Below are 14090 nucleotides of genomic sequence, written 5' to 3' on the forward strand. Positions count from 1 at the left end.
GTGTAGGAAGCAATATGTTTTGGAACCAGGTACTATTGTGTGGAGGAGACAGGTGTTGGTTTGGAATCAGGTTCTTCATGTTAAAAAATAATAATTTAAACCAAGTTTGAAAAGGACATGAACTCAAAAAATTACCAACACAACGTATTTTAAGTCATTTAATTTTAATAACTGATTTGTTAAGTTTCTAATTAGCTAAGTTCATAGTACTAACAAGTAAAAATCTACATTTCAAAGTGACAAAATATATACAAGGTTATATAAATAAAATATTTCAGACTTGAGTTTTCAAACACTAAATTCAAATCAAATGTGGCATATGCTTTTAATTATACTATAGCCAATTTAACAGTAACTTCATGTAAAGGAAATTCTTGCTATGAATGTACAAAGAACCCAGCTAATGTTTTATTTAAAACATTGACATAACTGTGGGAGATGCACATGACAGGGGTAGTCATGTCAAAAAATGAGGCATACATTAACAAGTGCCAGAAGAGATCATAGTAAATCTGACACCTTCCCACTTGCAAGGTTTAAACAGAGATGAACTGGCAACATTCTCTACATGCAGACCATTTAAAATGTTCATGGCTTAAAATACATGTTGCAATTTCATGTAATTAGGGTATGAGAGCCGAATTACAGAAATGAACCATAATGTATTTATTGCCAATCCAAATAACACAAAAAAATAATGTCTCTGTTTAGATGTTGGTAAGTCTGCCATCACCATGCAAGCTATTCTAAGTGTACAGTAGTTCTGACTTCTGCAGTAACCGTTTGTGTGAGTTGTAGAATCTCTGTGTCAGGATGGCCACGTGGTTTGTCTTCTGAATCAAGTAATATCATTTTACCCAGTGGACAATCATGTCTGATACAACAATGAGAAAAAATGTTATGCACAAGATGTGAACTTACTAAAATAACATGTATTGGCAAAATGAGCACTAAACATCTCTAAAATGGCAACCTATTGCTTACAATATTGGTAGAATGGGGAGAACAACTTGCATGCATCTCGACTGCTCACGTGCAATTTGAATTTGAGGTGTTGGGAGCTGACGCCTTATTAACAATGTGCTCATGATACAGGCCTAGAGAACTATAAAAGTTGTAATTATTACAGTGTATTGTAGCTATAATTTCTCTTAAATAAACTGTGATAGCTTTAAATAGCAGTTTCAGGAATTGGCAAGGCTCTTTGATAGGGTATTTTATACATCTTACCGGTCCCAGAAATATTTACAATTCATAATATATGAAATACAAGGCATAAAGAAAGCAAAGAAAAACACCTTGTGGTGTACTGATACAACACCCTCAAACAAAGGCCCTCTGCTGTTTTAAACCTAAAAAGGGCCTCTGCTTCCTACTTGTGTTTTCCAAAACATTTGACATTACAGTGTGACTGAAAAATAACTGTTTTGTGTATGATAGGCACCTTATTATTTTCTACACTTTTTCTGGTAGGAATAGTAAACCAAAGATAATTGCACGTTTATGTAAAGGTTAAGTTATGACCAGAAAATGGCTGATTCCAAAGACACCAAACCATTTCGCAAATAGTGGTGATCAACACCTGCTTCTTGATAAACGTTGCGGTCAACATGGTTGAAGTTAGCAACCAACGATATTGACTTTGCTAACACTTAAAGCTCAAGTTAAGTGAGTGGTTAGAACATGATTCCGTAGATTCATCTCCACCTTTTTCAAAGTTATAAAAGAATCCATAATACATTTCAACATAAATAAAATAACCATTAAAATGAGAGAAATAGGAGACTAGGATTTCACACCACACAATAATTCTACACTTTTGACTTATTTTAAGGACTATCACTCAAACGTGTTTTTAAAAGTTTGAGAAGTCAAAAGCATGTGTATGGTATTGCAACATTCATGCAATTTTTTAAGGGGGGGGGGGGGGAATTATGGACAAAAGGCTACAATTCTTATTTTAACAAGACATGGGTGAGAAATGGCGCATGTAAAAAAGAAACAAGAAAGTCATGCCCAACCCAGACACCGATGATTATCTACAATGCTTTGCACATCAGATATTTTCCTTTTAAAGATGAAAAACCTGAGTGCTAGCAAGACCATTATCCCGGGCTTATGCATTCCTACCTGTATTGGAGTTGCACCAATTGAGAATAATGGAATTATAGATTGAGGAATTTCCATAGACGCTACATAGGATATTTCTTTAAAAAAAGTCAAGGTTTTCTTTACATGTTAACATTCATTGAAAACTGATCTATCAAAGTATACACAGAAAAATAAATCAAAAGAACAGGAATAAATTATTAAATACGTCCATTTAGCATACAATGCCTCAAACAAACCCAAATATTATTATCATTATTAAAACCATTTACTTGATTTCATGATTTCAGTAAATACCTTTGATATCATCCTCTGGGTAGGACTAGAGGTCATCTCCCTTACAGCGACAGGGTTGTCCTTATTGAAACCACATCACAAAAGGTCAATTGACCACTTCTCTCTAACCTATGGCAACACTGAACAGGATTCAAGGGCAAATATACAGCCCACACTTTTGATGAGCACAGCAGAGAAATTAACCTACGGAGGCACAAAACACAGTAATAGATAGCAAGAGGAAATAAATCATGTCCTATAGTCCTCACTCCTATAGCGCTAAACGATTCAATGGCTTTGTGCAAACATTCAATCCAATCTGGGACTTTTTAGTGTCACAATCCCTACTAGAGGTAAGATCGGAATTCCTTCCACGAGTCCAAAAGTGTATGACCAAAACAAAAAAAATGAAATGTTTGTGAGGCGGCTTTGAAGAGCTCAGCATCAAGACTAAACGCCGTCCCTACTGGGGCTTTGAGGAACACCCGTCACTTTACAATTACTGATAGGGGCCCAGGGGAGACTAACATAAGAAGTATTTGACTCTACAATGGTCTGAGGGGTTGAAGAAAACCCTCACCTTTTGAATCCCGACTCGACTCAGAGAAAAGAGCCCATGTCCAAGTCCATGAAACTGTTAGCATCCATGCTGAAGGAGGACTCATAAACCTGGGCACCGCTCTGGTGCATCTTTTGGTGGTGGCGCAGATTTGACTTGCTGGAGAAGCTCTTGTCGCACAGCAGGCAGGAGAAAGGCTTCTCTTTGGTGTGCATCCTCCGGTGGCAGATGAGCTGGGTGGACACGCGGAAGGCCTTGCCGCACTCCAGGCACTGGTAGCGCTTGGGCTCCGTGTGGATGCGCCTGTGGTTCTTCAGGGCCATCAGGTTAGTGAACTCCTTCTGGCACACGGAGCAGAAGAAGGAGCCCGTTTTGTGGCTGTTCTTGTGGTTGAGGAGGGAGCCGGCGTGGCGGTAGGTGCGGCCGCAGTGCTCACACACGTGGCTCTTCACCCCTGTGCAGTGAGCCTCGTTGCTCTCCTGCTGGTCCTGAGGGTCGGGCATGCCGCCGTGCATGTGGGCAAACGCCGGTACCAGCTTGGGCATGCCCTGGATCCCCACGGGTTGGTCCAGTCCCGAGCTCCAGCCTAGGTTGTCCTTTAATTGCATGCTGTGTTGTTGGTAATGCCCCTGGGCCCGGTGGTGCAGGTCCTGGTGTTGCTGGTAGCTGGCCGGGTTGGGGAAGCTCTGATGGCAGGGGCTGCAGACCAGGGTGCGTTCCTTGGAGTGCACCTCCATGTGGCTCTGCAGGTGGGAGACGAGACAGAAGGTCTTGCCACAGTCTGGGCAGCAGTGGCGCTTCATCTGGGAGTGGACCTGGAGGGCGATGGGGTCGGGGAAAGTCTGGAGGCACAAGGTACAGTGGTGGAGGTTTTCGGAGTGCGTCTTTTTATGGTTGAGCAGGGAGCCAGAGTGGCGGTACGAGCGTCCACACAGGTCACACCTGCAGTAGAGAGACATTAAAATCCCTGTTCATGAAAATAATTTACATTGGGCATTAATTGGCAAAGAAAACATTGTTTTTACTAATAGAATATAAACAGAGGAAATAATTACAGATTTACCCTAAAACTAAACATAAAAAATAGCCATTAAAACCATGAAAACAGAAGGGAGAAGACTAAAAAAAGTGGATCATTCTAATAACATCCACGAAGAAGTAGTAGGAGTTACATAACAAGTTGATTATGAGACAGTAACTCACATGAAGCACTTGTCTCCACCACCATCTCTGTGATAGCTGTCACCAGCTTTAGCCGACTCATGCGGACCCCTGCTCTGGCAGCGGTGCCTCTTCAGCCCAGACTTGCCCTGGAAGCTCTTGCCACATTCTGGGCAGCTGAAGTGGCTGGCCACCCTAGTGTGGACCTTCTGGTGGTTATGGAGAATACTGGCCAGCCGAAACGCCTTACCACAGGTCAGGCAGACATGCTTCTTCTTCTGTGTGTGAATTCGTGTGTGGTTGCGTAACGCCATGGGATTAGAGAAGGGCTTGGAGCAGAACGTGCAGCTGAAGTGGCCGGACTTATGGGTGTTTTTATGATTCAGGAGACTGCCCGCGTGGCGGTAGCTGCGATTGCAGATGTTGCAGGTGAATGGTCGCTCCTCTTTTTTCAAGGACATGCTCGTTTGTCCATCACTGCTCTCTGATGAGTTTGCCAGTGGCCCACAGGTATGGGCTGTGAGCTGGTCTGCAGATACAAATGTCAGTCTGCACTGCTTACATTTAATGTTTCGAGCGCGTCTGCGACCACTTCCGCTGACCCCTCCAGGCATATCCTTTCGGAGGTGTGCGCAAATATGGTTAGACAACTGCTTCTTTCCCCTAAAGGCCTTTCCACAGTGTTGGCAACTGTGCTTTTTAACTGAGAAGTGGATGCGCAGGTGGTTCTTCATAGCCAGTTGGTTGGAGTAGGTGTTGTTACAAACAGAACAGTAGTATTCACCAGTCTTGTGAGAGTTCTTGTGGTTGACCAGACTTCCTGCGTGCCGATACGTTCGCCCACATTGGTCACAGGAGTAGGGGCGAGGGTCGCCTGCCCCCTCTGATTTGACTTCAGTCTGAGACGCTGTCAGGTCCCCTTCCCCCACACTGGGTTTCTTTAGGTTGAGGGTTGGCCTACGCTTTCTGCGGGTGGTGGTGGCGGATTGATTGGCAGGTGCATTTAACGAGTGCATTCCTCCCTCTGACCTGGCCCCATTCATCTGCATGAGGGCCTGAATCTGATTGTTGAGCTCCTGTATTTTGTCCTTGTTCTCCTTGTGAATTCTTAGGTGGTTCAATAGCTGCTTCTGTATCTTGAATGCCTTCCCACATTCATTACAAGTATGCCTACGAGGGGACAAAGAGGGGACAAAGAGAGAGGATAATCCTGTTTACAAAGCACAGAACATTTGAGCATGAATGAAGTTATGACACAAAGTACATCTATGGCAATAGCAATTTTATAGGCAATATATCCTTGGATTATTTTACATGTACGTAAGCACTTGTAAAAGAAAATGCTTGCTGTTAGGGCAGGGTCCAATCACCATTTGTTGGCATTTAGGCAAATTCAACTATAACAATGTAATAACCTAAACCTTAGTATGTAGTAGTACAAATTAATTGGGTCTACCGCATGTGTACAATGTAGCTTCTCTGGTTATATACATGATGTCTTCTACTGATAAGTGTCCATGTTATTTGACAACTTTTTTCTGTGTTAGCAATTACGTTGAGCAATTACCTCTTAACATCAAAGTGGGTCCTTTGATGGTTCTTAAGGGCCAGTAGATTGTAGAAGCGCTTCTGGCAAACCATGCAGCGGAATACTCCCGTTTTGTGGGACTTTTTATGGTTGAGAAGGGAGCCAGCATGTCTGTATGCTCTTCCACACTGATCACACTTGTACTGGCGATCACCATTGTCTAAATCCGCTTTCATTGGTCCTAATTCTTTACCGTTGACAGAGTTGCCCATTTCAGTTCTCTCATCACCAGATTCACTTTGCCCATTTGCTGTACATTGATGAGTCTCAAGATGATGGTAACTGGTGCAAAATGTACCACAATTTCCACAGATAATGCTGTCAACTTCCTCTTTGTGCCTAGCTCCATTACTATTGTCCATATGTACGCGTTTAGCGTCATCTGCCTGTGCTTTATGGTGCGAGAGCTGATGGGCAAGCATGTCCTGCTTCTTGGCAAAACTCTCTCCGCAAGTACTGCAGATCATCAGACCCCCGTCCACCTGCTGTCTCTCTCCAGGGTCCTCTTCTTTTTCAGCCTCGAGGGAGGACATGGAGGAGGGGCCAGAGCTTGTAGGAGTATCATGGGATTGAGTGTGGCCACGAAGATGACTCCTCAGAGCCCTCATGCTGGTGTAGCGGTTCCCACACACTGAGCATTGATAGAGCTCTCCGTCATCATCTTCATCATCCTCCTCCTCGCCATCACCACTATTTAACTGCTCCCCATTTATGACTTCATGAAAGTTGTGTTCACCAAAGTACTTTTGCCCAGGGCTGCCATTCAGTCCCTGGAATTTTATATGATCCTCTGGATTTCCCATGGAGCATTGGCCATTAGTGTCCTGGAAGGTTAGGTTACTGTCGCAATCATTTGACATGGCCTCCTGCTGCTGTTGTAGCTGGGGGCATATGTGCGACTTGATCCCTGCGATGTCTGCAAATGTTTCACCACAGTCGGCGCACATGTGCCTCTCCATCAGGTGTTCGTCGTGAGGTAGGTGCACAGTTCTTTCCTGGGGGAAGGTGGAGTCAAACTGCTTGTGGAATGATCCTCCATTGTCGTGTTCACCCTTGTTCTCCTGAGCGAGCGCCATCATACTGCTAGCGTCACCATCCTGAGAGGAAAAGCAGGCCTGCTGGTTCTCCAGTGTCAGGGGCTCGGTAGACAGCCAGTCTCCTTCAGAGCTGAGGTTGAAGGAGGACGGATGGGCTCTGTGAATGCGGATGTGGCTGCGGAGGGCAGCCATGTGTGGGTAAGTCTTGCGGCAGATGGAACACTGGTAAATGCCCGTCTGATGAGACCGCTTGTGGTTGATGAGGCTCCCTGCGTGCCGGTAGCTTTTGCCACAGACCTGGCACTTGAAGCGGCGCTCAATATTATCTGTAACTGAGGACTGTTCTGCCTTCCCTAGATCGTCAGCAGAAATCTCTGAATCCAAGATTGCGGGCTCTTGCTGAGTGTTCAAGGTGGATTCGTTACTGGAGTGGTCAGAGTATATTTGAACATCGTTGATCTGCTCCCCCTGATTATCCATCGATGGAGTATTGTTTAGAGGGGTTGAATGAAAGTTTGAGTCAGGGGAATGAGTGACACTATGGTCATAAGTGCCATGATAACCATCAGATGAACCTTGAATGTGCCCAAATGACATAGAGGAAGAATTATGCATTTGGATGTGTTCCTGGAACTCATCATCATTAGGAAATATCACTTGACACAGGTGGCAGAAATGTACAGCAGCCTCCCTGTTTGAGGGGGAAAACTGCTCTTGTGCTGTGCCTGCGTAAGTGACTTCAGTGAAACGGGTGTCTGGCCCACTTCTGGACTTGTTATGGGTTCTCTGGTGACTATGGAGGACAGCAAGATTATTTAACTGTTTGAAACAGATAGGGCACTCAAACATCCCTACTTGGTGAGACTTTTTATGATTAATCAGGCTTCCATGGTGTCTATATGACTTTTCACACTGATCACATTTGAAAGGGCGATCCCCTGCTTCGTCAGAGCCTAGGTTTTCACTGTAATTAGCTGAGATGGGGATAATCTCTGCCTCCTCCTGACTAAGGCCAGTATCAGATATAATATCCATCCTTGTGTCTTGCTGGTCAGCCACCAAAATCAACTGCTCATGAAGGTCTTCATTATCCTCAATTTCATCTCTATTCTCAATTGGAGAATATTCTGCAGCTGCCCTCCTACCAGCTCTCCTCTTTGACTGCCTGGATAGATGGACCTTTTGATGGGTGGCCAGCTGAGTAGCTAACCTAAAGGCCTTCCCACAATCCATGCAGGAGTACTTCTTCTGCGATGTGTGGATGCGCAGATGGCTCTTCAGGGCCAGAGGGTTTGAGAGCTTCCTAGCACATACTGGACATTGAAAAGAACCCAACTCGTGTGTTTTCTTATGGTTAGCGAGGCTACCTGCATGCCTGTAACCCCGCCCACATTCATCACACTTGAACTTGCGATCTTCCTCTTGCTGGGAGTGACTATCCATGTGTTCCAGAAGGCTTGGCATGTTGGAACACACTGTGCCACAGTGTTTGCAAGGGAAGCCTTTGGTCCTGCCAGGCTCCTGCATAGCCATTACAGGATAGTAGTGCACATATTTGAGCAAGATAATTGAGGGGAAAATACATCAGATTCCCAGCTCCTCTGTATAACAAGAGCGTATCTATTGTACGGTCCAAATAGGAAGGCAACACAAGAATGCGATTGGATAATTTAGTACCACTCCATTGAATATTAATTTAATTTCTGGGGTAGAAAGGCTGCAGGTACACCATGAGGGCTGTGGAAAAAATGTAAAACAGATCTGGTCATTTGGCATAATTTGCAGTCAATGTATTATTTAACTATGGGATAATCATGGCCTACTAATGCAATTGGCACAAACTTTTAATCAAAATGTAGTTTACTGATGCAACGCCAGTATTATTTTTAATTAACACGTTAAAGGAGTCAGCGGGTAGCCTAGCGGTTAAGAGCGGTACGAAACCTTGTGCTGAATAGTTGAAACATCTGTCGATGTGCCCTTTGAGCAAGGAACTTAACTCTAATTGCTCCTGTAAGTCGCTCTGGACAAGAGCATCTGCTAGATGATAAAATGTTAAAGGCTTGGTGTGAGACTGACTATTGAAACAAGGGTTTTGTCTCATCGGGAAGTATACAATTCAAGCAGGCAATGATACATTAGAGATGAAGTAGACTATATTACTGTAAACTGGACAGTTGTGGTTTGAAACAAACACTTCAAATTATTACGAATTTTTAAGAACCATCGGGTAGTTTATCGAAGATTGAAATATGGCTAATAAACAAGGCCTAATATATTTAACTCCGCTCAAATATCGTGTTAATCGGTTCAGGAACGTAACATGACAAACTCTCCATTCATCATATGCAGCTTCATACAGTGTACAGCAGCAATACTTTTCCTGTTTGGCCTAGCGACATAAAATGTCGTTAACGTTAGCGTGAACTGAATTAGCAATTGTTTTACTTATCTACATGCAATTTAAATGTATATATTGAATTGACTAAATGTAGGAATTTAACCAGTTTGTTACTTGTTGGCTAGCTCGGTCTCAAACTATCCCAAAAAGATTTTGTCCGATTCAAGTTGAAAGTGGCTAGCTAGCTAGCACACACAGCAATACCCTGACTAGCGCGACAGCCAGCCGCATAGCTATGTCAATAATGTGGGAAAACACCACCTTGGTCAAAACAACTTAAAATGTCAAATGGTTGAATTCCAGTAGCTACATTTCATGTGTTAGGTCAAAACACGCACTACTATGGAAAAGTTGTTGTTTTGCGAGCAATCCAATGCTGGATACAATAGCTGCTATGTAACGTTAGCAAGTAGCATCATCATGCTTAGCTAAACAAACATTGCAGCAAAAAGCGATACTCTGTTTTTACCATCCATTTGATTCGTGCATCCTGTCAAATATATTCTGTAGTTTCTGATGTAACCTATGGAATTTAAATCCAGGTCAATGTATTTCCTCACCACAAAGCTAAAATGTTATTGATAATGGACAAGTCTTCTTCAATTGTCTTTTTTTCCTCCTTCATTCCATTCCATTACACATTCTTCCTGTTCTTGTTGCTAGGAAACAGGATATGTGTACCACTAAAATAAGTCCCCCTTCGTCGTTCTGTCATACGCACATAACTGTGCGTTGTCTACAAAACTATGTGTGGATTTGTCATGTAAAATTATAAGATGGACTGGTACGTAAACTGACATTTAAAACACTTCTTAGGTGACTAAAACGTTTTCCATCCCATTTAGGCACTAGCTCATTCAAAAATTAACAACCCATCTGCGCGACATCAACCATCCATGCAAACGATGGAAACATTTGGCAAAACAGGAGCGTGCTATTTAATTATTTCCCCTCTCAATAGAACACCTCTTACCTGCAGTTCTTCAAAAATAAATCCATTCATGCGGTTCTCCGACATCTTGCTAACTGTAAAATACACTACAGTTGGTCAAATATGATAAAATCCATAAAGACAACGTTTAATATTTACAAGAAATTGTGACCCACGCAAGTGCTGCACTGTTGCACGCTCGAGAATAGCGCTCTCGTCATGGTCCTAAAGCCGTCCTCCTCCACCAACACCAATCATAGGGCTTCACTGTAAACGCAGTTATTGGGGCTTCATATCTGGACATTTTAACTGATCCTGAATGCCCGAACGAAGATAAAAAGGTAAGCTATCGTTTTAATATTATAATACACATTTATTCCAAATACAGATGCGGGGTGATCTCATGCGAGGATGACCCCAGAGGGCGAATGAGCTTGTTCAGCCGGTCCTAAAGCCAGCCATTTTGAGTTTAGCACAAGTACGCTAAAATCGCTTCAATTGCCCATTTTTATTGAATTATTGCCTCCTGATATATGCACCCCAGTAATATTCTAACTTGCAAAACGCACGTTATTTTTTCAAAGAAATTAGATTTATTTGAGATTCGTGTTTTTCATGCCAACTTCCTTTATAACAAGCGTTTAGTTGAATTGTCCCTGAGGTCCTAATGCCAGCCATTTTGAGATTTACCCCTCCACATTATTAATGAAACGTTGTTCACTAGTTCCCTCATGTCCTCTCAGCCAGTACAAATTATATTTGAAAACATGATATAAATGATCTTGGATCGAGTTTCAATCTGCTCACTATTTTATATGATTGTAAAATCATTACTGTCTACTGAACATTTCCCAAGCTTGATTAAGAAATGCATGACAGAATGTGTCATCTTCAGATTCACTTATGTCTTTTTCTTATATTCTAATTTCCTTAGCATCACAAGCATATAACTTAAAGGATGGCCTCTCCCCAGCCTGGCAGCCCACCACCTACAGAGCAAGACACCCCCCTTGCTGAACCGAGTGAGGAGAGCAAAGAGCTGGAGGTAGAGGAGCCCCCTGTAAAAAAGAGAGGCAAAGGCAGACCTCCAAAGAAATCCAAGCATTCTTTCAAATGCTCTGCCTGCCAGGAGGCTTTCAGTAGCCCCTTGGCTCTCCGGAGCCATAAGCTGTCTGCCCACAGTAAGGAGCAGCAGGAGCAAAAACAGCACCCATGCTCTCAGTGCAGCAAAACGTTCCCCAGCAGAGCCCAGCTCTCCAAGCATCAGCGCTCTCACTCTGCCCAGCGCCCCTTTCAGTGCGATCAGTGTCACAAGGCTTACAAGACCCCAACGGAGCTACGCAACCACAGCCGCTCCCATACAGGGGAGAAGCCTTTTGTCTGCACCGAATGCGGCAAGACCTTCATGCAGGCCATATGCCTGCGTATTCACATGACGCAGCACAGCGGCGAGCGGCCATATTCCTGCCCCCATTGCTCCAAGAGCTACCCCACTCTGTCCAAGCTGAAGGTGCACCTGCGCTCTCACACGGGGGAGAAGCCCTATTTTTGTGCCGAGTGCGGGAAGAGCTTTGCCGACCCCTCTGTTTACCGGAAGCACAGGCGCAACCACCAGGGCCATCGGCCCTACTCCTGTGATAAGTGTGGGAAGACGTACACTGAGCTGAAAGACCTGAAGAACCATGAACGGTCTCACACAGGAGAGAAGCCCTACCTGTGTTCAGACTGCGGCAAGGCTTTCTCCCGTTCCTCCTCCCTGGCTTGTCACCTCCGCATTCACTCCCAGAGCAAACCCTACCAGTGTGAGCAGTGTGGCAAAGGCTTCACTCAGCTCTCCTCCTATCAGTCTCACCTGCGCACTCACTCGGGTGAGAAGCCATTCCTCTGCCCGCAGTGTGGGAAGATGTTTTCAGACCCCTCCAGTTTCCGCCGGCACCAGAGGGCCCATTCAGGGTTCAAGCCCTACCCCTGTGACAAGTGTGCCAAGAGATTCCGGCAGCCTGCCGACCTGGCCGTGCATCAGCGGGTGCACTCCGGGCAGCGGCCCTACAAGTGTCAGAGCTGCGACAAAGCGTTTGTGGCGTCCTGGGACCTGCGGCGTCACATGCTGGTGCACACAGGGCTGCGGCCCTTCTCCTGCACGGAGTGCGGCAAGTCCTTTGCCGAGCGCTCCAGTCTCAACAAGCACCGCAGGGTGCACTCCGGCGAGCGCCCATTCAAATGTGACCTGTGCTTCAAGTCGTTCGTGGTCTCCTCCAGCCTACGGAAGCACGAGCGCACTCACCTGGCTGAGAGGCCTGCGCTGCTACCGCAGCAGGCGGTACCTGAGACAGTTGCAGCAGTCTTCCTCGCTCACACCTCCCTCCCCCAGTTCTCCTGTTCACACTGTGACGTCACCTTTGGGACCTGGGAGGAGGTTCAGGCCCATGAGGCTCTTCACACCGTCTCCCCTCTTTCCACCACCGTGGCCCCCCTGCCCATGGGCCCACACGTATGCGCCACCTGCCGGGAGGAGTTTGTACTGCTGTCTGACCTGCAAGCCCACGAGAAGATGCACCCCAAACCGCGACCCCACGTCTGCGACAGCTGCGGCAAAGGTTTCCTCAACAAAGCTGGGTTGCGGAAACACCAGCGGATCCACTCGACCAACCGCAACCACGTCTGTCCCCACTGTAGCAAAGCTTTTCTGTTTGCCGCCTATCTCCGCAAGCACTTACGCACCCACCGCGACCCTCTGCCCACCTTCCCCCTCTCTGACACACACATTGCACACACAGAGCCTCTTCCCTCGCCACCTCCACCCATTGAAGTTTCCTCGTCTACTCTTGAACCTGGTGCAATTTGTCTGACTATACCGGTGACGATTCCAGTGACTGTTCCTGTGACCTTTCAGACCACGCCCATGTATATCGATAAGGAAGACCGACTCTGAAAAGACCATAACTGTTTGTGTTGAATGAATTATGACTCAACAGCCAGATGCCTTGGATATTTTGAACAACAGTATGGTTAAAAAATGGCTTAATTCCCATCCTTGAACAAAGGTTATTGATAGCCTATTGATAACAATTTGAAATAATGAGACTTTTCACTTTAAATTGCCCTCAACTGTTTTGTGTGTAGGATGACATGTATTTGTGATTTAAAATGTGTTATTTATGCTATATAATGTACATTGTTTTATACTATACGAACCTGACATCTGTCATCAACTTATTTCAAATTTCATTATCATGATTTGTTCATAAGAATGTATTGTTTTGTGTCATAGGCTATACACTGAGTATACCAAATATTAGGAACACCTTCCTAATATTGAGTTGCACCCCCCGTTTGCCCTCAGAACAGTCTCAATTTGTCAGCCATGGACTCTACAAGGTGTCGAAAGCGTTTCACAGGGTTTTCTGGCCCATGATGACTCCAATGCTTCCCACAGTTGTGTCAAGTTGGCTGGATGAACTTTGGGTGGTGGACCATTCTTGATACAAACGAGAAACTGTTGAGAGTGAAAAACCCAGCAGTGCTGCAGTTGACAAACCGGTACACCTCACACCTACTACCATACTCTGTTCAAAGGTAGCTTAAATATTTTGTCCCGCCCATTCACCCTTTGAATGGCACACATACACAATCCATGTCTCAAGGCTTAAAAATCATTCTTTAACTTGTCTCCTCCCCTTCATCTTCACTGATTTAAAGTGGATTTAACAAGTGACATCAATAAAGGATCATAGGTTTCACCTAGATCCACTTGGTCAGTCTGTCATGGAAAGTGCAGGTGTTCTTAATGTTTTGTGAACTCAGTGTATATTGATTAGTGTGTAGGCTAAACTACTCATCCTAATTCCACAGTTAGGTCATTTATGTCTAAACATAGGCTATAACATTGTTTGAGTCATGATATTAAGTCATGTTTTTTTTTCCATGGACTGTTGGGTATTTTGATTTCTATTCAGTTCTCATAATTTTTGCGATGGAATATGTAAGTAAACAATTTACTTCGTAGCATTGATGGACTGAAGTTGCTT

The 14090-nt window shown here is 44.6% G+C and overlaps 2 protein-coding genes across 5 annotated transcripts; one reads left to right on the forward strand and one right to left on the reverse strand.

Annotated features, from left to right (window-relative positions):
- Nucleotides 1-144: 144 nt before the first annotated feature.
- On the reverse strand, nucleotides 145-10213 carry znf646 (zinc finger protein 646). Of its 4 annotated transcripts, none has more exons than XM_055924362.1 (4): nucleotides 10105-10213; nucleotides 5673-8467; nucleotides 4148-5275; nucleotides 145-3886 (listed from the first exon to the last, which is right to left on the reverse strand). In XM_055924362.1, the coding sequence occupies exons 2-4, from the start codon at nucleotides 8261-8263 to the stop codon at nucleotides 2986-2988; spliced, it is 4620 nt and encodes a 1539-aa protein (XP_055780337.1). In that variant the 5' UTR covers nucleotides 8264-8467; nucleotides 10105-10213; the 3' UTR covers nucleotides 145-2985. The 4 variants fall into 4 exon arrangements, with proteins under 4 accessions (XP_055780337.1, XP_055780334.1, XP_055780335.1 ...); XM_055924359.1 differs by lacking the exon at nucleotides 10105-10213 and adding an exon at nucleotides 9692-10070; XM_055924360.1 differs by lacking the exon at nucleotides 10105-10213 and adding an exon at nucleotides 9601-10070.
- An 83-nt stretch (nucleotides 10214-10296) lies between these two features.
- On the forward strand, nucleotides 10297-14072 carry znf668 (zinc finger protein 668). The gene is made up of 2 exons (XM_055924363.1): nucleotides 10297-10403; nucleotides 10997-14072. The coding sequence occupies exon 2, from the start codon at nucleotides 11021-11023 to the stop codon at nucleotides 12992-12994; it is 1974 nt and encodes a 657-aa protein (XP_055780338.1). The 5' UTR covers nucleotides 10297-10403; nucleotides 10997-11020; the 3' UTR covers nucleotides 12995-14072.
- The last annotated feature ends 18 nt before the right edge of the window (nucleotides 14073-14090 follow it).

Source organism: Salvelinus fontinalis, chromosome 1 (genome assembly GCF_029448725.1).
Source record: "Salvelinus fontinalis isolate EN_2023a chromosome 1, ASM2944872v1, whole genome shotgun sequence".
In the NCBI taxonomy this organism is placed as follows: domain Eukaryota; kingdom Metazoa; phylum Chordata; class Actinopteri; order Salmoniformes; family Salmonidae; genus Salvelinus; species Salvelinus fontinalis.

Excerpts from the sequence above, each read along its gene's own strand:
- znf668 (XM_055924363.1), top strand. The coding sequence starts at position 11,021 with ATGGCCTCTCCCCAGCCTGGCAGCCCACCACCTACAGAGCAAGACACC.
- znf646 (XM_055924362.1), bottom strand. The coding sequence starts at position 8,263 with ATGGCTATGCAGGAGCCTGGCAGGACCAAAGGCTTCCCTTGCAAACAC. Across the intron at positions 5,276-5,672 it reads ACCCACTTTGATGTTAAGAG|GCATACTTGTAATGAATGTG; the intron begins GTAATTGCTCAA and ends GTCCCCTCGTAG. Across the intron at positions 3,887-4,147 it reads GGTGGAGACAAGTGCTTCAT|GTGTGACCTGTGTGGACGCT; the intron begins GTGAGTTACTGT and ends TCTCTACTGCAG.